The following is a 19,630-nucleotide window of genomic DNA, read 5'->3' on the forward strand; positions in this document are numbered from 1 at the left end:
ACAGTGAGCCTAAGAGGTCAGTTTGTCTCTGGAGAGATGATATGAATATATAGTTTGTGCACTTGTATATACAGCTAACCTAACCAAATTATTACTTTATTTTATGATAGCCTAATAGAAGTCTTTGCCTAAAAATTATAGGATTGTGAAGAAAAATGAGTTAAAAATTTTATGTAAGTATGCCAGTTTCTGCCAACTTGTTTATATTCTTTATCCTGAGAAGGTAAGTACCTGCTGGAGTACCTTAAGTAGTAGCTGGCACAACTATCTGGTCAAAGGTTATACTGTAGATCCTGTCTGCTAAGAAAAGATTTTTGTTGTTAGTGTTTTTGTTTTTGAGACAGGGTCTCTCTAGGTAACACTGGCTGGCCTCAAACTCACAGAGATCTGCCTGCCTCTGTCTCCTGAGTGCTGGAATTAAAGGCATGTGCCACTATACCTAGCAAGAAAGGATACTTTTTATTGCCATTTCAAATGTTTGTATGCTTTTATTGCTAGCTGCAAAACATCTATCTGTAAAATGTTCATGTCCACAGTTTCTATTGCTGTGAGCATGTCTAACTGTGACAGAAACTCCTTTTGTCTGGTACGAGACTCAGAGACTATTCTCAGGTGGCCACACTCTTCCCTGACCTATAAAGGCTGTAAGAAATTGTAGAGGGATGCTAGGCCTTTCTAAAGCATTAGCCTGATTTCCTGCCTCCTCCTAAACAAAGAAGAGCTCACCTGTCTCTCTAAGTGCACAGCTGATTCTCTGCTGAGAATATCCATAACACGTCTCCACTTTCCCCATTACAAATGTGGTCCACCAAACCTGGCTTTGATTTTTTAACCTAAGTTCTGGGGATTAAAGTTAGGTCCTCATGCTTGTGTGTGGATACCTTGTCAACTCATAGATCCGCAAGGCCAACCACAGCCATATACAGACGCATATGGTCACTCTCCCACTGACCAACATAGAAGTTGCCTATTCTTGTTTCAGAAGCTATCCTACCTCAATGGTCCCACCTCACTCCTGGGGTCTGGGCTGGACTCTACTGTCCTACCCAACCACTGACCTCACCCTGACTTATGAGCATTTTAGGAAACCATGTCTATAATCCTAAAGGCGTGGAGGGGTGTGTGCACACAAATACACACACAGAGGAGACTTCTTAGGGAACATTGATTTAAAGTAGGTTATTTTGTTTTGTTTCCTGGTGCAGGGGATGGGGAAGCAGAGTTTGAGGAAACGTGGGCAGACAGGGAAGGTAAGGGCAGACTCTCTGAGACAGATATCTCTTGTTCCCAGAAAACACTGAGAGGAAAAACTGTGGGAAGACATGGGGGAGAGTATCTAGACAGGTCCAATAGAGGGAAAGGAGTGGGCCCAGGAGTCCTATAAATACCCAGGCTGGCATCTGTCTAATGCACTTCCAGCCTTGGGCTTCTCCCATCCTGAATGTATACAGCTGTTACTTTCCCTTTCTCTGTGGCTTCATCTTCTGTCTTTCCTGGTCCCGCTCATTTCAATTCTTTGTGCTGGGGAACTATTGGCATCCCTTAGACAATTACAGTCACCCCCTGTTAATATAGAACCAAGGGCTGCACACGTCTAGGAAAGCGTTTCACCACTCAATTACATCCCCAGTCTTTTGTTTACTCTTATCTAAGAATTTGGGCTGATCTTCACCAAACTCTTTTGGAAACAATATACTAAGAGAGAAAAAAAATATTTCAATGAACCTATCCTTTCCTTTATTATAAAACATGACCCAAACTGGAAGACTGCTGAAAGCAAACCCACGTTTCCATCAGATGGGTGATATGAACTTTGATTTTGTATTCTCGATTTCAGCTTAGAATGTGAAACTGACCAGCTATCATCTTACGCCCTGAATTTATCATCAACTCCACTTCCTGTTATTGTTTCGCCAATACTGGAGAGAAACATTTACTTTCCAGAAGTTTTCATTTAACCTTAATGAAAACCAAACCCACACAGATCTACTTAAAAATAAAATAAAATAAACATTTCGGTCTGAACACGAATCTGCTTGATTATAAGAACGTTGACCTAATAATTTCATAATATTAGCATCTGTCTAATTATATCCTTTGGCTGCTCCAGGCATGATCACCGGCTTTTGAAATTCAGATGGTGAACTTGGACTGACCCCCCAACCCCCCAAGGGACCCAAGTGGCCTGCAGCTGATTTTGCTGTGCACAGCTGAGAGAGGGCAATTTCCCATCCTGCTCTTTTGTTCGGGGTCTGTGGGCTCTGGACAGCACTTACGTCTCGTCTGTGAATGCTATCCCGAAGTATTCCTTTTCCTTCAGGTTGAAATGAGAAGCCACGAGGTCAAGAAGCTCCTTGGCCAAAAGCTTGGGCTGGAAGAAGAGCACAAAGGGAAAAGATTAAGTCATGATAGACCTCCACTAAAGCGCGCCACCATCTTGGGTTTCTAGCATGTTCTCTGTGTAATATCTGAAAACTCAGGCACACTACATAAACACAAGTGACTTTCGTAAAATCCAAAGAGGGGCTTGGATGCAGTTCAGTTGGTCGAGTTCTTGCCTGGCATGCACAAAGAAAGTCTCAAGTTTGATTCCTAGTGCAGGATAAAATTGATTGTGAGGGGCGTGCCTATAATGCCACAGGAAGTGGAGGCAGGAGGATCAGGAGTTCAAGATCATCTTCAGCTACATAGTAAGTTTGAGGCTAGCCTGGGCTACATGAGACACACATACACACACAGAGAGGAAGGGGGAGAGGGAGGGGGAGAGGGGGAAGAGAGAGAAGGAGGGAGGGAGGGAGAGAGGGAGGGAAGGAAGGAGGGAGAGAATAGAGAAAGACTGAGAAGAACACTAGGATACTGCTGTATAAAACAACCAAGTCAAAGGTCCCAGGTAACAGATGGAGGCTCTGTAAGGTTGGGTCTGTCAACAAATGCACTTTGGGTCTTTAGCGGGGCTGTCCAGCCTGGTGACTTTCCTTCCCCACCTTATGTTATACTGACAGGAAGATGTCTCTTTTTAATTGATCTATTTAGCAAACACAGGCAGACCCTCCTATTCTTAGGGTGAGGTTACCCATTGCAATCTGAAGATGCTGTTACATCCAAATGCATTTAAGACGAGTACCAGAGCTTAGCAACACAGGGCTACAGGTGTGAGCCCGAGACAAAATGGTAACATTAGCACCATGAGATTTACTTTATAATTAAGTTGCAAGTCTCTAAGCATGGGCTTGGTGGGTGACAACCCTGCCTTACTGTACTGAAAGGTTGGATACAACTGCCACAGGCCAGCTGCTTCGGTCTGGTGATCACATGGATAACTGGGGGGCTCTGGCTTTCAGCATCATTAGAGGGGATTGGAGCACATAGCCTGATCCAGGGGAAAGATCCAGGTGCAAAATTCAAAGTATAATTTTTACGGAATGCGTATCGCTTTTGTACCACTGTCAAACTCAACATCCCCACGCCGAACCATGGTGAGTTAGGAACTGTGTGCATTTGCTGTGTGGTAGGCACTGTCCTAAGCACTTTTTACACATTTTTTACCCGCATAATCCTATGAGGTTGTCTATCGTATGGGGCAGAAACAGGCCCAGAGATCAGGCAGCTGTTTCTGTCTCCTTCTGCCTCTATGACCATCAGCTCCGCAGTGAAAACCACCTAGATCCACATGGGTTTGTAGCGATGGTAGCACTTTCTTCCCTGGTAATCATTAGTGATCAATGGGAAATTCCACTTTGATGAACCAATGGCATCTAATGCTCTCTACTTCTATTCCTGTCACAGTATACAACCTTAGGCTAAACCAGGTGGAAATTCAGGACTTGAAGTCAAACATTCCTTCGTTAATAGGAAGAAGTCTACAATGGGAATGCAGAGGGATGCACACGGCAAGTCTTAGAATTTTGCAAATGAATAAGGAAAGATGCTGCAAGATTGAGTTCTGAAGCCTGAGCACATGCTGTGGGATGCTGCAGGCTCTGCTGCCCATGCTACTGTTCTTCCCAGAAGATGCTGGGCTGCATGTGATTTATGGGTTGTAATGAGGCAGCAGGCTCATTTAAAAATGTAGCGGATCATAATTTATCCATCAGAATGACTGCCATCTCTTTCAAAGTAGCCACAGTGTATCTGTGATGCTTGTTGTTTCTGGAAGTATTTTGAGCTGGGCACTGTAGTACATACCTGTAACTCCAACACTTAGAAAGCTAAGGTAGGAGGAATGGGGATTCAAGGCTAGCCTGTGCTACATAACAAGACCATATCTTAATGCCATTTTTTTTCTCAATTTTGGATTATCTTTTTGACTTGCCCTGGAAGCATGTTTTAGACTTAACACCCTAGCCAGCAAGAACTCTTCCAGCGCTTGGAATGGATTTGGATCTTTTGTAAATGTCAGAAATCACTTGAGGTCAAGTCTAGTGGGTGGGGGTAGAAAGTCACTTGAGGTCAAGTCTGGTGAGTGGAGAGAGACAATGAGAGTGTGGTCTTACTGGGTCAATCTGGTATTAGAAAATGAGGTGTGACTAAGAAGTAGTTACTGTGGACTCCTGTGAACTATGGGGAGGTAACTAACCCATTCTTGGAAAGGACAGCACTGAGATTTGTGGTGATATTTTATTTGTGCTGAAATGTGGTGATATTTTATTTGTATGTTAATAAATAAAGTTTGCCTGGAGATCAGAGGACATAGCCAGCCATAAACAAAAGTCAGGTGGTGGTAGTACACGCCCTTAATCCAATCACATGGCAGGCAGAGTCTCTGTGTGTTCAAGGACACAGCCAAGGATGGTGACAGTACCAATCCCAGTACCAACCATAGAGACCTAGAGGTCTGTACAGACAGGCGGTTACAAGGTGGCTGGGCTAAGAGCCAATGAGAAGGCAGAACAGCAAGGCAATAAAGGCGCAGGTTAGACAGGAAGAACCTGGTTCTCTTGGGAAGCTACTGCAGCATGGTGAGCTTAGGTTAGCTGATGGCTACTCCTATTTCTCTGATCTCTAAGGCTTTCACCCTTGTATTTGACTCTGTGTTTCTTATTTAATTAGACTGTTTAGAAATTCGTCTACAGAGACTTCTCTCTCTTTGGGAATACTATTTTAATGATATTTGAACACCCTTGCTCAGTGTGGCAATTGGGGAGAAATGTCCCCCAAAGACAGATGTATTTGAACACTTGGTCCTCAGTTGGCAGCGCTGTTGGGGAAGAGGCTATGAAACTTTTAGAAAGTGGTGTCTTGCTGGAGGCACAGTCGTTGGAGGTAAGCTTTAAGGTGTTGTAACCACTTCCTGCTCTTTCTTTGCTTCCTGTGTGTGTATACAATGTGATGTCTCTGCTTCGTGACTGCCAGGCCAGCCTCAGGCTCCCACTGCCATACATTCCCCGCCATGATGGACTGACTGTACCGCCTGGAACCGGAAGCCCAAATAAACTCTTTCTTCTCCAAATTGTTTTTGTTTGTTTGTTTGTTTGTTTTGTCAGAGTATCTTATTACAGCAATGGAAAAGGAACAAATATAGTTGGAGATACATTTATTTATCTAGAAAGATACTCACTAGTTACAGAAATGGTTGGGAGAAAATCCAAGGTGGGGTGTAGGAAGGGAGCTGAGGAAAGTGTGGAGGGCAGGGAACATGGTTAACAGGTGTTGGATATTTGTGTTCTTCACCCAGTTAAGACCTTTGAAATGACAGAAAGGGACACATGGAACAACTTCAGTTGACCGTGCCACATTCCCATACATCTGCCTTAAAATGCCATGTCTTACAAAGGACTATCTAAGGCATTGCTACTCTATCCCAGACACTGTTCTGAGAGCTTCTATATATGATAAAATTATTTAAACGACAGAAAACTATTCTTCTGCCAGTGAAGACTTAGAGTCAGTAGACAGGCTGTTCTCACCCTCAGCAAAGCCAGAATTGGAAACAAGGTCTGGACACACAAAATGGAATATTACTCAGCTCTAAAGAGGAACAAAATTCAGATCTATGCTATATGAATGAACACTGATGACATGGTAACTGAAAGGAGCCATAAAAAAAGAAATGCTTTTGTCATCTCACTTGTATAAGTAACTAAGATCATGTGATTTCACAGGGGTCACCAGGGGTTGGAGAGGATGAGGAGTTACTGCTTAATGGTTACAGAATTTCTGCTTCCAATTCTGACAAAATTTTGGAAATAGTGTTGAACCTTCAATAACACTGTGCATGCAGTTAATGCCCCTGAATTGTACATATACGAAATGGTTAAAATGGTAAATTTTATGTAGTGCATATTTATTCCAGTTTTAAAAAGAAGAAACAAAATATAAATGCTAGCTTGTCTCAAAGTGGTCACCTTCCTCTGCATTATGCCTGAGGTTACTTCTCCCTGGGTAAGCGGTCAGGCACCATGTCTTGAAGGGCCTGTCTAGGGCTGTAATGCTGAGTCAGTACGCTGACATCCCAGATTTATACATCATCACTGTGTACTTATTAACGCGCACCATCCTCTGATCTTCAAGCCCCAGAACTTTAGAGACGTCCTGACACACTGAAAAAGCGTTGCTCTTTGAGAGCCTTGGAGGGGCTGACTTTTGGCCCCTTGAAGATGACACGTTCCTCTGATTTCACCTGTCTCGCCAGACCCTTCGCATATTGGAAATTTTACTCTGAATAACTAAACAGCGCAAGCAGCCCCAGCTTGGGGCATAGGGATGGGGACAAACCTGACCCTCTCTGGTGAACTCTGTTCATACCTGTGGGGGCAAATCATTGCTGAAACATGGAGAAACATCAACTGCTTTTCATGAACAGTATGATAGACCAAAGGGAAGAAAAGCTCACCTCAGGGCACCCATAATTTAAAAACAAAGGAACCAGAGCTGGGGGGGACAAAGTGCCTGTAATGAACTTGTCTCACACGCCATGAGGCTCTGAGTTCAATCTCTAGAAGACAAGTTAAGAAGTGTGTGGGAGGGCTGGAGAGATGGCTCAGAGGTTAAGAGCACTGACTGCTCTTCCAGAGGTCCTGAGTTCAATTCCCAGCAACCACATGGTGGTTTGCAACCATCTGTAATGGGATCTGGTGCCCTTTCTGACCTGTAGACATACATGTAGGTAGAACACTGTATACATAATAAATAAATCTTTAAAAAAAAAAGTGTGGGGGAGAGTAACCAGAATGCATTATATACATGTATGAAACTGTCAGGTAACTAACTTAATAATAATAATAAAAAAAGAGTCACACTAACCAATGGGAGTTCAGCAAGGAAAACAGACCCTGACACCCTGAGATGTCCACTGTATGTAATGAACTAATTTCTCTCCTGTTAAAATAGAAAACAGTAGCCATGAGAGAATGGAGGGGAAAAGTATGGTTGGTGGTGCGTGCTTGTAATCCAGGACTGGGAAGGCAGAGATGGGCAGATTTCTGGGGCTCCAGGCCAGACTGCTTGGTCAGCTCCAAGTCCCTATGAGATACTATGTCTCCAAAAAAAAAAAAAAGGGGAAGGTGCCTAAGGAATGGCATGGGAAATTGACCTCCAGGCTCCACATGCACACACATACATCTATACACATAAGCACACACATAAAATATGACAAAGAATAAAAATAGAGGAATCAAGTCAGTAATGGGGGAAATGACAGAAGATTCTAGAAGACATGGAGGTTGCAACTCTATCTTAAATCCTCAGAGAACCCTATACATGTCTTCGAGGTGACCAGCAACAGCTCAGCTTCTGACTGCTTTCGTCCCTAAGAGTCAGAGCAGCTGAAGTCCGGCACTCCTCACTGTCTGTACTGCTGAGACAGTAGGGTCATTTGCTAGCACAGTGCAGGGGTGCATCCTGCCTGACTCCGGCACTGTGCCTCTGTTAAGACTTGGGCCACTGATAGCATCAACATCTGGATTTCCCCAATCTTGCAGAGGAAGATGATAGTCTACCTTGATGATTGAGGAGCTACAGTATTCTGAAAGTTCCTTTTGGAGTGAGTTGCCTGGTAAGCAGAAAGCTCTTGGCTGTTATACACTTGAAAGGGATGTTTACAGAATCCTGCTGATTGTAATTTGCCAGTCACTCGTGCTGTAAACATTTGTGGATCCTTGTGGGGATCTGGCTGGGAGAGAGGCCAAGAAAGAGATCTGCAGCCCCGTGGAGTTTGATGGGACAAACAGGGTAGGGGCCTGAAGGCATCATGGGCAAAGCAAGCCCTGTGTGTCCCTGGTGAGCCATACCAGTTTCTTCAGGGTCACTGGCCATGCTGGTGCGGATGTCAGTGAACTTAAGATGGGCTTTCTCTCAACCTGTAATTAATTGCCTTCTTTCACTGGCTTCTCTCTTCCCCTCTTTAACTCAAATTATTTTCCTGCCTTCCTCCTTAGACCTGGATAACAAATTTCCTTGCAAATGCCCCCTACCTCCCAGCATGCTTTGCACACAGGAGCCACCATAGTGCTAAGAATATGACTTTCCAAAACTAAGCTTGGACACCTGCACAGTCACCACATGCAAGAGAGAGGGCAGGGGGCCTTTGCTGCTCTGACTTCACCACCAGGCTCATGTGAGGTCCTGAAGGTGCTGGCTCCCATGGGAACCCATGGGTATATTTGCCATATTTAGTCTAAAGTATCAGTTTATGTCCCATGTACTTCCAGCACATCCCTACTTCTTCCAGGTGATGTGCGTGACCACCATGATCAAAACAGCACTTGGAGATGGAAAAATGGCTTAGTATGTAAAATGCTTACTACAGAAGCATGAGAACCTGAGTTTGGATCCCTGGCACCCTTGTAAAAGTGGATATGACAGCATGTACCTCTAACCCCAGTGCTGGGGAGGTGGACACACCCCAGGTTTGTCTTCAACCAGTTTAGCCTGATTGGGAAGATCCAGATTCAGTGAGAAACCCTGTGGCAAAAATTATGGTGCAGAGCAACTGAGGAAGACACTCAGTGTCAACCTCTGGCTCTGCATGTATGCCCACACACATGCTTGTGCATCTCCGCATATGCACACATGGGCAGGTACACACACACACACACACACGCACACACACGCACACACGCATGCACACACACACACAGCACATCTGTAAGTTGTAAGGAGCTCTAGGCACTGTCCATGTAACCATGATCCTTCTGGAAATGCTAATATTATTGGCAGCACCCACTATGGACTTGACAGGCACTCGCTCCAGATGGATGACCTTGAACCTAAAACCTCTGCCCTCTGTCTTTCCCTCTGTGAAATGATGGGCTGGATTTAATGCCATGAAGGATTCTAGACTATTCTTCTTCATGCTCTTAGCAAATCAAACTGCTTCCTCCCTGACAAACTACTCAGCCCCCACCCCCGAAAGGTTGTGTATGCTCATTCAAAAACTCCCACAGCCTGGCACCTTCCCTGGTTAGTAAATCTTATCTATTAACACATCTCATTTTCTTATACAACCTGGAGCAAGTTGCTTAACCTCACTGCACCTTGGTTTCCTCATCTGCAAAGTGGTAAGGACTGTACCCAAGGCTGTCACGTGGGTTAAATGACTTACATAAAGTACAATGTGTGGCATAAAGTGAATATTACACACGTCTGTTGTCATTTGAGCTCTTCATTACTGTACTTATAAAATACACAGGCTATACATATGTATTTATATTTATACATGAATATGTATATGTCCCAGTTTTCATATTCACCTCACCTTCGTCTAGTTCCCTTTCAAAACTTCATTCCTGCCTAAAGCCTATATCCTCAAGGAAACTCTCCCTGACCATCCCACCCAGTTCCTGTGGAATTTTCTACGTGTGCCTCATTTTCCCTTAGCATGGATGCTTTTCTATGTGTGTGTGTGGGGGGGGGGAGGGTACATGTGATGTAACTTATTGTACCCTGTAATGACTTGGGGGGAAGCACTTGATCCATCCAAAGTCATCTCCCCAGATCTACAATGAGAGAGAGAGAGAGCGAGAGAGAGAGAGAGAGAGAGAGAGAGAGAGAGAGGGGAGAGAGAGAGGTGGGGGGCTTGAATACCTTCTCACATCTCCCTATAAGACAGACTTTAACACGACCACACAGAACAGGGCATAAAGCCAGAGGCCTTTGAGGCTGGCTGCCTGGAGGCCCAGAGGTCAATCAAGCTGGAAGGGGCTGCAACCAATGATCCCCGCTCTGGGATTTTAACAGACGTGGTCCGGTCCCTTTCAAGCCCCCAACTTTGTTGTTATTTGCTTTGGCAGCCCCAGGAAGCACCTCTCCCTAGACTGGGACCCCAGACCCTGGAATACATGTGTGTAGGAAGCACAGGATCTGGAGGTCGTCTGTTTTAGGAGTGATCTGGGGCCTGAGTCCCTCTAGAAACTGGCTCTGATGTCACCCTGTGCATAAGGCAGGTGAGCCAAGCCTGGCTTAGTTGTTAGCAGCAAAGTAGCTTCAACTCAGCAATGGACTCTTCCCTCTAAGCCGTTATCCCCATGGGGCACCATTAAACAGCAAAGGAATTGCCATGTCTAAGTTAATTGCATTAAAAAAAAAAAAATCTAACAGTAACCACAGCTCTTCCTTATACTTTAGGAGAAATCAGACTGGTGTCTGAAGACCAAGTCAGTCATTCTCTGTCTAGGGTTTTTATTTATTATTTGTATTTATTTATGTCTTTTTGAGACGGGGTTCTCAGTTTGTAGCCCCCAGAATGACCTTGAACTTGGAATCCCCTTATTTCACCCTCCCCACTCTCTGGGAGACTGGAGAGTAGAGATAGAGATTAACATATGAACAAAGCCAGTTTGAAGAGGAGGATGGAAACTCTTTCCCACCAGGGATCATGCACTAACAGGGAAAGTAAAAAACACACATGGGAGCGGTGGGTGCTATGTAAATGTCCTGTAAAGACTCAGGGTCCCCAGGCCCCATGGTCCTGGCTCCTTCCTTAGTTCATAGGCTGCTCTCGTTCTTGGGAGTGCTTTTCCTTTAATACGCTGTCTCTCTAATTCCAGCCATGTATCCCTGGTGCAGGCCTTTGCCCTGGGACGCAGTAACCCGGAAACAGGAGCCTCTGCAACACAGACCTACAGCCTTCCACCAAGCACATCTTTCCCTGTCCTTCAAGCACTGGCCTTCAGCCTGAGCATGCTTTCCCTGACGCTGGTCTTTTTCACCACCTCTCTAACCTCTGTGTGTGACCTCAAAGGAAAACTGCCCCCCACCCCCATCTCCCATATTCCTTCCTGGCAGCCGCTGAGATTTTCAGCATACCTGCCCTGTTGTTTGTTTTTCTCTCTCATTTCAATAAAACCATTCCTGAACTTCCTTGAGAGGATTCCCCCCAAAAGGATACTCAGGGTCTCCCCAGGAACACTAGGATCATAGGTATATGCCAACATGTCTGATTGCCAGGGCCATTCTTGTCTTGTTACTACGAGGTATGCATTGTCCGCTGAGCCGATGGGGACTTGCCCACCCTCACACAGCTACAGGCACTCGTGTCCAGCTTTGCCTGCTCACCTGCCTACCTACTCTGCCTACCAAGGAACTGGGGATCCCGAGACCTAGTGGGTGGGTGATTCCTACTCTTTAGGGGTAGTCACAGCAGTGAGGTAGCAGACAAGGTCATTTCCAGGAGTGGGTAGAAACGATGTCATATCATCACCCCTTCTTTCTGGCCAGGAGGGGCCTGGGATTCTCTCCCTGGGAAGCCCGAATGGAGTGGATGGGTGAGCAAGGACTTGTCCTTGTACCCCTGCACCGTCCACACTAAGGCCAACAGAGGCTCATTGGCTGCTCCGATTCCTGGGGGAGGGGAGGGATAGTGCATGAGGTCATCCTTTGTGGAGTCTGCACAGCAGCTTATGGCAGCTGCCCCGCCCCTCCTGCCCTAGGGGCTCTGATGATTAACCTCTCCGATGGAGCCCTGTATTCTGTGGCAGGGGACACACTGAAGCCACTTGCTTTATGCAGACTGATTAGAACAATAGAGCTTGGCCCCTTCTCCAATATGTAGGAGAGGTCTTTCTCCATGGTGAATAACTATCCATGCCTGTCTTCCCAGCCATGAGATCCAAGTGTGTGTCACCATGCCTCACTTAAAACACACACACACACACACACACACACACACACACACACACACACACACACACACACAACCACTACCACCACCACCAAAACAAAAACAAAGAACCCCAAAAACGTGGGGTTGGGGGGAGATCCAACTCAGGCCCTCATGTTAGTAGGCAAGCACTTTACAAATTGAGCTATCTCATAAAGGTCCATTTCATAAAGGTTTTTATTGGCAGAGGGAGACAGATGAAAGGGTGGAGGATTTAGTGTCAGCCTAGCCCAGCATGGAAGCAGACCACAGGCACAGGCGGTTGTACAGACGGGCTTTAGAGGCAAACAGGAAGCAGAGAGCGGCTGGGCAGTGGTACCCCCTCCCCCACAGCTAGGGAGGGCAGATGCGGCGATGTAGAAGAGTTGACAGCAGAGTGGGTAAAGATAAACCTGATGACCTGAGTTTGATGCTGGGATCCCCGTGCTGGAAGGAGAACCAGACTCCCCTGAGCTGCCATCCCACCTCCGCATGCATGCTGTGGCACATGCTCCTCTTCCAGCAAATCATGAATGGATGTTGCTGGGTTTCAGTCAGATCACACACCTCCAGACACACACTGCAGTGTCACTTGCATGCCCAAGAGAGGATGTGCTGGGTCCCTTTTCCTAACCCGGTAGCAGAGTATGGACCCTCCCCATGACTTCTCTGCAAACCAAGTACAATCGTGGCGGGCTCCTTTCAATGTCTCTCTGCACATATTCGAGAGACTCACCTTGGGGATGAGGTCTCTCTGGGAACACTTTAAAGCTCTCAGCTGCCCCACCCCCTTGCCTTTTATGTTTTCCTCCCTTGATCCATCCTTTCCTTTTATTTCCATATACTTTCATCCATGTTGTTCTCAAATACAGCGTGGCCTGAATCAGGCATCAGGAAAGTCCGGGGCTGATAAGGGTTTGGGAGGGAGTCTTTCTTACTCATGGACTTGAATGATGCCCGCTGAAGGCTTTGACAGGCAGACATAATAATTGCTCCTCTATAAATGCAAAGAGCTTCCCCGACTGGCTGGGGAGCCTGCTTTACACAGGATCCCCCCAGGGACTCCGGAAGGCAGGCAGGTGTTCATTAGGGCACCCCTCCTGCCTCTGTACTCACCCAGCTACCCCCCAGACTCTGGCCTGCTCAGGGTGATGTCACAGGACTGTAAACGAACAATACATTTGCTTTGGTGGGAGAAACACAGACTGTTCCCCAGTTCTCAGCTTGCTTGTGCCAGAAAGGGCTCTCAAGTTCACGGCTTAAATTAAGGGATATTTCCAGAGAATATGGAGATGCTGACCCGAGTTTAATCCTGGGATGGCAAGCTTCACCTTTTGCCACTAGCTCAACTACTGTATCCACTTTTTCTCTTTAAAAAGATGCCTGGGAGCTAGAGAGATGGCTCAGTGGTTAAGAGAGTCTACTGTTTTTTTTGTTGTTGTTGTTTTTTTTTTTTTTTTTTTGCAGAAGACCTGGATTTGGTTCCTAGCATACATATCAGGTGACTCTCCACTGCCTGTAACTCCAATTCCAGGGGACCTGGTACTCCCTGGCCTCTGTGGGCACTGTAACAAATGATGCAGGTACACATACAAGTACTAAATAAATAAATAGGTTTTTGTTGTTGTTTTCTTAAGATGCCTGGGTTTAGGAGCTGGCTCTATTGGTAAAATACTGGTTAAACCAGTATGAGAACCTGAGTTTGGATTCTTAGCACCCACACAAAATGGCAGGATGGCATGTGTCTGTGATCCTCATACTGGGTAGGTGGAGAGAAAAGGATCTGTGGAGCTTACACTTGTGCACATGTACACATATACATGCCTACACCAGGTGTGAACACATACGCACACACCCCCCCCACACACACACTCACACTGTTCTGCATATTTGATGCTGCCCTTATCTTGAACTATGGGGAATACAGATGACTTCTTTGGATGTAAACATCCCTACACTCCCTGGGAGATGACGTTAAGTCCTCTAAGATCAAAGAACACGTTAGAGTATTGCTGTATGTACTTCTCCCTGAACACCCGGCACCAGGATCCATTCAAATTGGAAGTCCTCATGGCACAGCACACTGAATTACAATCTAACAGGCATTAGGGGCTGCATTTGCTAAAAAAAAACAAAACAAACAAACAAACAAACAAACAAAAACTCACTCCTTACTTGGCCCAAAGTCACTAAAAAGCAGGATGAAAACCTGGAATCTTTCCCTTCATTTTACCATCTCCTTTACTTTGGGCAACCTGCACATCTCCACACTTCGGCTTGCTAACCACGGAGTGTCCTTAACCTATCTTTTCCTCACCAAGGCTGATGACAAATACCACAGTAGCAGAGGCATCCTACTGTTGGATTTTTTAGAATGTTCTGGTCAAGATCTCTATGAGGTACCTAAAGATCTGTCCCAAACCTGCAGTCACCTTAGATTCTAGGAACATCCAGGCCTCTCAGGAGCGACCCATCACACTTTTGAGGGAAATTGTTCACGATGACAAAGCTGTACCTTGGAGCCAGAGCACACAACTCCTGAGAATCAGCATGAAGCCACTTTGTGAGACCAGAACCAAGGCCGTGGTCACCGGAACCACACCTTGACTGAGGTTGCCTCAGTATGCACTGCTCTTGCCCTGACCCCATTTCCACCTCTATTTGAACCTAAAGCTCATGTCGGTACCCCAAAGATAGACTCAGGGTCATTGGACCCCATCATCTGTTCCTCTCGGCAGTCTTGAGAGAGAGGGGGGGGAGAGAGAGAGAGAGAGAGAGAGAGAGAGAGAGAGAGAGAGAGAGAGAGAGAGAGAGAGAGATTGATTAAACAAACCTCTCTTCTCTGCTTTTCACCATCACTAATCTCTTTAATTGGCATACTGGGGCTGGGAGGCCACGCCTGGCCTCTTGGGGCTCTCCAAGCTGGGGCTTGTACCCCGAAGCTCTGACAATTATTCCATTTGCTTTATTCTCAGGGAATTGCAGAAGAGGACATTGTCCCAGCACTTGGGAACAGTCACTAAAATTGGAGTCTTGAAATTGGCTCTCTATAGCATGTGTGGAGGTCAGGAAGTCTTAGACAAAGTCAAGGTATTTGTATGGTCATTGTCATACTTAATGGTGGCTCAGAGTGTCCAGCACTTAGAGTTATTAAAGGGTGTGTATGGCAAAAGGGTGAGATGAAGAATAAAGATGAAGAATAAAGGTTGCTACCCTGTCTAGCAACAAACAGAAGGGTCTCTGTGCACCTAGTGTCCTTTGCCTAGGATATGGCTAGTACTCAGAGAATGTGGTTCCCTGCCACCATTTTGATAAGAGTCACTTGCCTTGTGGTATACTGCTGGTGAGAAGTAGAAGTTTGGAGGGGGGTAAAAACAACGTAGGGGTGAGTCCTCTTAAGAAACCACCCCTTTGACCAAACCTGGGCTATGAATCTGTGATTCAGACCAGGGGGCTCTGAAACTCAATTGTGAAGTCTACGCTGATCAGCCACTGAACACTGGGTCAGTGATAACTACCTCTTAAAGTTTTGGTGATGATTCAATAAGTGATCACTTTTGAAGTTCCTGGTACACAGCAGGTGCTCAATAAAAGTGGGCTCATCTTTCTTCTTCAACCAGAGACTGAATCCCCATAAGAATCACTCATTTTTGCTTTGACAAGGAACTTAGCTATTAAAGGCTAAGTCCTTTTTTTCATGAACTGTTATCCTCTGTCGTGGAAACCGTGAATAAATCCTGACAGTAAGGAGAACAGAAAGCAGACAGCTTCCCTTGGACCTGAACTTCTTCCTGAAGCCTGGCCCTGAGTAGCACCCTTGCCTGTCATGATCTGCTGAATACCAGTCCCATTTACTGCTAAAAACACCTTAGGCACGCTTGCCCCAGCCTACTGCTTCTGTAAAGTTAAAATTATACTTATAGGGTAGGGGGAGAGAGGGAGAGAGGGAGAGAGGGAGGGAGGGAGGAAGGGAGAGAGAGAGAGAGAGAGAGAGAGAGAGAGAGAGAGAGAGAGAGAGAGAGAGAGAGAGAGAGATCTGGCTCCAGCAATATGCCTAGAGACTGCATGGCTTTTTAATGTTTATCAGAATTTTAATTTGGAAGGTCCCTGAGTGCCCTCCCCATGGATCTTTCCTGTGGATAGCTCTTGCAGCTTGCTGGCAGATACATACTGCATGTGCTGGAGAGATGCGTTTTGCTCTGCTGCTGATGTCATTTTTAATACAATTAAGAATGCACCCTCACCAGGCCAGGAGAATAATGAAAAAGTCCACAAGTACTGGATCCCCAGGAGGCTTGGAAGGGAAGACCAATTTAAAGCTGAACAATATTTATTCCTGAAGAACAGCTATGCAAAGACAGCACACCCTTCCCACTGTCTTCCAATATGCTAATTAAAGGGGCACGAGCAGGTGATGGAAGACTGTACCAAGCCACATCCTGAAGCAGGTTTATAAACAGTCAACTCAACACTGATGGGGCATTCAGGGTGAGACCTAATGTTAGATGTTTACACTAGTGGTTTTGGCCAGATTTTGGTAAACTTGTGCCTGAATAAAATCTATTATTTTAGAGGTTCAGTGGGCCAGGCACTGGCTTTGCAAGTGTGAGGATCACAGTTCAGATGTCTAGAACCTGGGTGTGCTGCCCTGCCTGTAATCCCAGAGTGCAAGAGGCCAAGATCAAACACCCTGGAGCAAACGGACTAGCCAGACAAACCCAAACATTCTCATCTCAGTGAGAGAATTTGCCTTCATGTATAAGGGAGAGTGCAATTGAGAAAAAAAAAACCCCATCATCTGTCAACACTGGACCTCCACGTGTGCTCATGCACCTCTGTGTGTTTGCCCTCACACATGTAAACACACGTTCACATACGCACATACACATAAATATGCAAAAAATTATTTTCCTACACCCTATTCATTTCCAAAAAATTTACAAGAGATTTTCAGAATTTTAGGTAGTATAAAATAGGGAGATTGAGACCAACATGGTAAAGATAAGAAAAATCACTGTAGTTTCTCATTATCCATAGTTCTGTTTCCTGTGTTTCCAATTATACACAGTGAACAATGAGCTAAAAAAAACCCTGATATCAGTACAACTTATGTTGATAAAATATTAGCACTTATGGCACTAATGTAAGTATGAATTATATTAATAAAATACTAATGTCAATAATAATAGAATATTAACATTTCCCCTCACTTTTTCTGTTTTTGAGACAGATAGCACACACTGGCCTTGAACTCATAATCCTCTTGTCTTAGAAACCCACGTGCTGGGATGACAGGTATGTGCTACTGTGCCTGCTTGCCTTAACTCTTTCAAGATATCACATAATTTTCATAACAGTACATTGTTACCATTATTCTATTTTATTATTGGCTGTTAAGTGTGCCTAATTTATCAGTGAAACATCATAGGTGTGTATGCATAGGGAAAAACATGGTGTATGTAGAGTTTGGTACTGTTGGTAGCTTTAAGCATATCCTGGGGGCTTTGCAAGGTATTCATGTTATATAAGGGAAACTACTGTAATTCTTACTGCTGGGCACCGAGTCTGAATGTGTAGAGAAAAACAAGGGCTTTAAGAGAAGACAATAAAGACCTGGGTAGGTAGCTTAATCTGTAAAGTGCTTGCCCTATGAGTGTGAGCACCTGAGCTTGATTACCAGAACCCACATAAAAATGCCAGGCATGGTGGTGTATACCAGTAATTCCAGCACTGAGGAGAGGGAGACAGTCAGACCTCTGGGGCTTGTTGGCCAGTCAAGCAAGCCTCTTCCCAGAAGTGGAGCCAAGAAGTGCACACCAGGGACACCAGAGAGTATGTCCTCGGCATGGTTTCTGGGATAAACAGAACTGCAGTCGATGATCCATCAGTTTCTAGTCTTGTTGTGTGGACAGTCCAGCACACATGCTCTCTGTGCACAGTCCTCACACCCCGGAACAGATCTACAGTCTCCTGAAACCTAGTGTGATATCTGGAAGAGTCTTGATGTTGGCTATTGACAGAAGTGGGTTTGGCCAGAAAGTCTGGAGGCAGAGTTTAATCAGGGGTCAAACATGTGCTTGTGTCTGTCATTATTAAGCCGTGTGGCATTGGCATTTTGTCTTGATCCTGAAACCAAACTGTGCAAGAAACACGAAGCCAGTCCCAATTCCAGCAAAGTGAAACAGCCTCTGCAGACTAGTAAGAAGAGAGGTGGAATGTGCAGAAAATCACGTTCAGGAAAGCAAAAGCAGATGAATGGAGTCCTGCATCCTTGGACCTGAAGATGGATTGGAAGTGCTGGCTGGTGTGGTTGGAGGAGAACGGGGATGGCTTTGAACATTCTTCTTTGGCAGTTCAGCAAGCATACCAGAGGCGTGGGAAAGAGAAGCACACAGTGAGGGGAGAGGTGGGGGTGGAGTAGAGGGCAAAGGATTCCCTCTACTCTCTGCTTCTGATGGCCCTGCTCTTTCATAACGCTCTTAGCCTCTCTAGAGCTGTTTCTTTTGATGAATTGTCCCTTCTTTTTTCTATTTTGAACAGCTACTTAACTCCTGACCTTGCTTGGCAGCCATGCTGTGGAGAGAAATGCTGGTTTGCACATCAGCGTTGGGTACCTGCTCCAACTGGCCCAGCAGCTGTATGGCTGAGCTCACCGAGCCCTCAGAGAGTTACTTCAGTCAGCCTGGGCATGTGCCCCAACGTGTTCCCAACTTTGTGTATACCTGTAAGGGTTAATATGGTTTGTCAACTTGACATGATCTAGAAAAAGGGAGACGGGCCTCTGGGCATTTCTGTGAGGGAATTCTAGGTTAAGAGAGGTGGGAAGACCCACTCTAAATGTGGATGGTGCCATTCCAGGGGCTAAGGTGCCAGAGGACTGTACAAAAAGGAAAAGGAGCGAGCTGAGGACCTACCTGCCTTCAGCTCTCTCTGATTCCTGACTGTAGATGCACAGAGGCCTGCTTCCTCAAGCTTCTTCCGCCATAAATGCTCTCCTATACGAAACTGTTCCCTTTGAGTGTGAGCCCAATAAACCCTTCTGTCCTTAAGCGTTTCTGTCAGGTCTCTGTTACAGCAACTAGGTAAGGAACGGACACAGCTCCTCATTTCCACAGAGCTCGGTGGTCAGTGTGGACTGACTGTACACTGGGCATGGACTGATGAATGAATGCAGGACGATTGGATGGATGGTGAAGGAGAGACAGGAGGAGCTTTCAGACTGATAAAAACCCACATTAGCCCGGGTTCTCTTCCCTCAGGCCTCTTGGAAGCTGTTGGCCAGTTCACCTGTTCAGCTCCAACTCCCGCCGAGTCCAGAATCTCCCAAAGCCCCTTGATGACCTCTTACTTAGCAGGGCTCAGGGAGGTATCTTTTTTCTTTATCTCCCCCTCCCTCCCTCTCTCCTTCCCACCCTCCCCTCCCCTTTTCCCTTCCTTCAGTCAGTTCTTTCTTTCCTCTCTGTAGTGCTTGGGATGGAACTCAGGGCCTTGCACATCCTGGGCAAGCATGTGACAGCTCAGCTACACCTTATGTTCCCAGTCACTGATTTCTTT

General features: G+C 45.7%; 1 protein-coding gene across 7 annotated transcripts in view; it reads right to left on the minus strand.

Moving 5' to 3' along the window:
* Frmd4a (FERM domain containing 4A) overlaps nucleotides 1-19,630 on the minus strand; it is a 611,671-nt gene that overhangs the window by 142,857 nt on the left and 449,184 nt on the right. For all 7 annotated transcript variants that reach the window (XM_052729402.1, XM_052729398.1, XM_052729400.1 and 4 more), the window contains one exon: nucleotides 2,277-2,371. In XM_052729402.1, coding sequence (XP_052585362.1) covers nucleotides 2,277-2,371 — 95 coding nt within the window. The remainder of the gene's footprint in view (nucleotides 1-2,276; nucleotides 2,372-19,630) is intronic.

This window comes from Peromyscus californicus, unplaced genomic scaffold (genome assembly GCF_007827085.1).
Source record: "Peromyscus californicus insignis strain IS unplaced genomic scaffold, ASM782708v3 Scaffold_8__1_contigs__length_139910024, whole genome shotgun sequence".
NCBI lineage: Eukaryota > Metazoa > Chordata > Mammalia > Rodentia > Cricetidae > Peromyscus > Peromyscus californicus.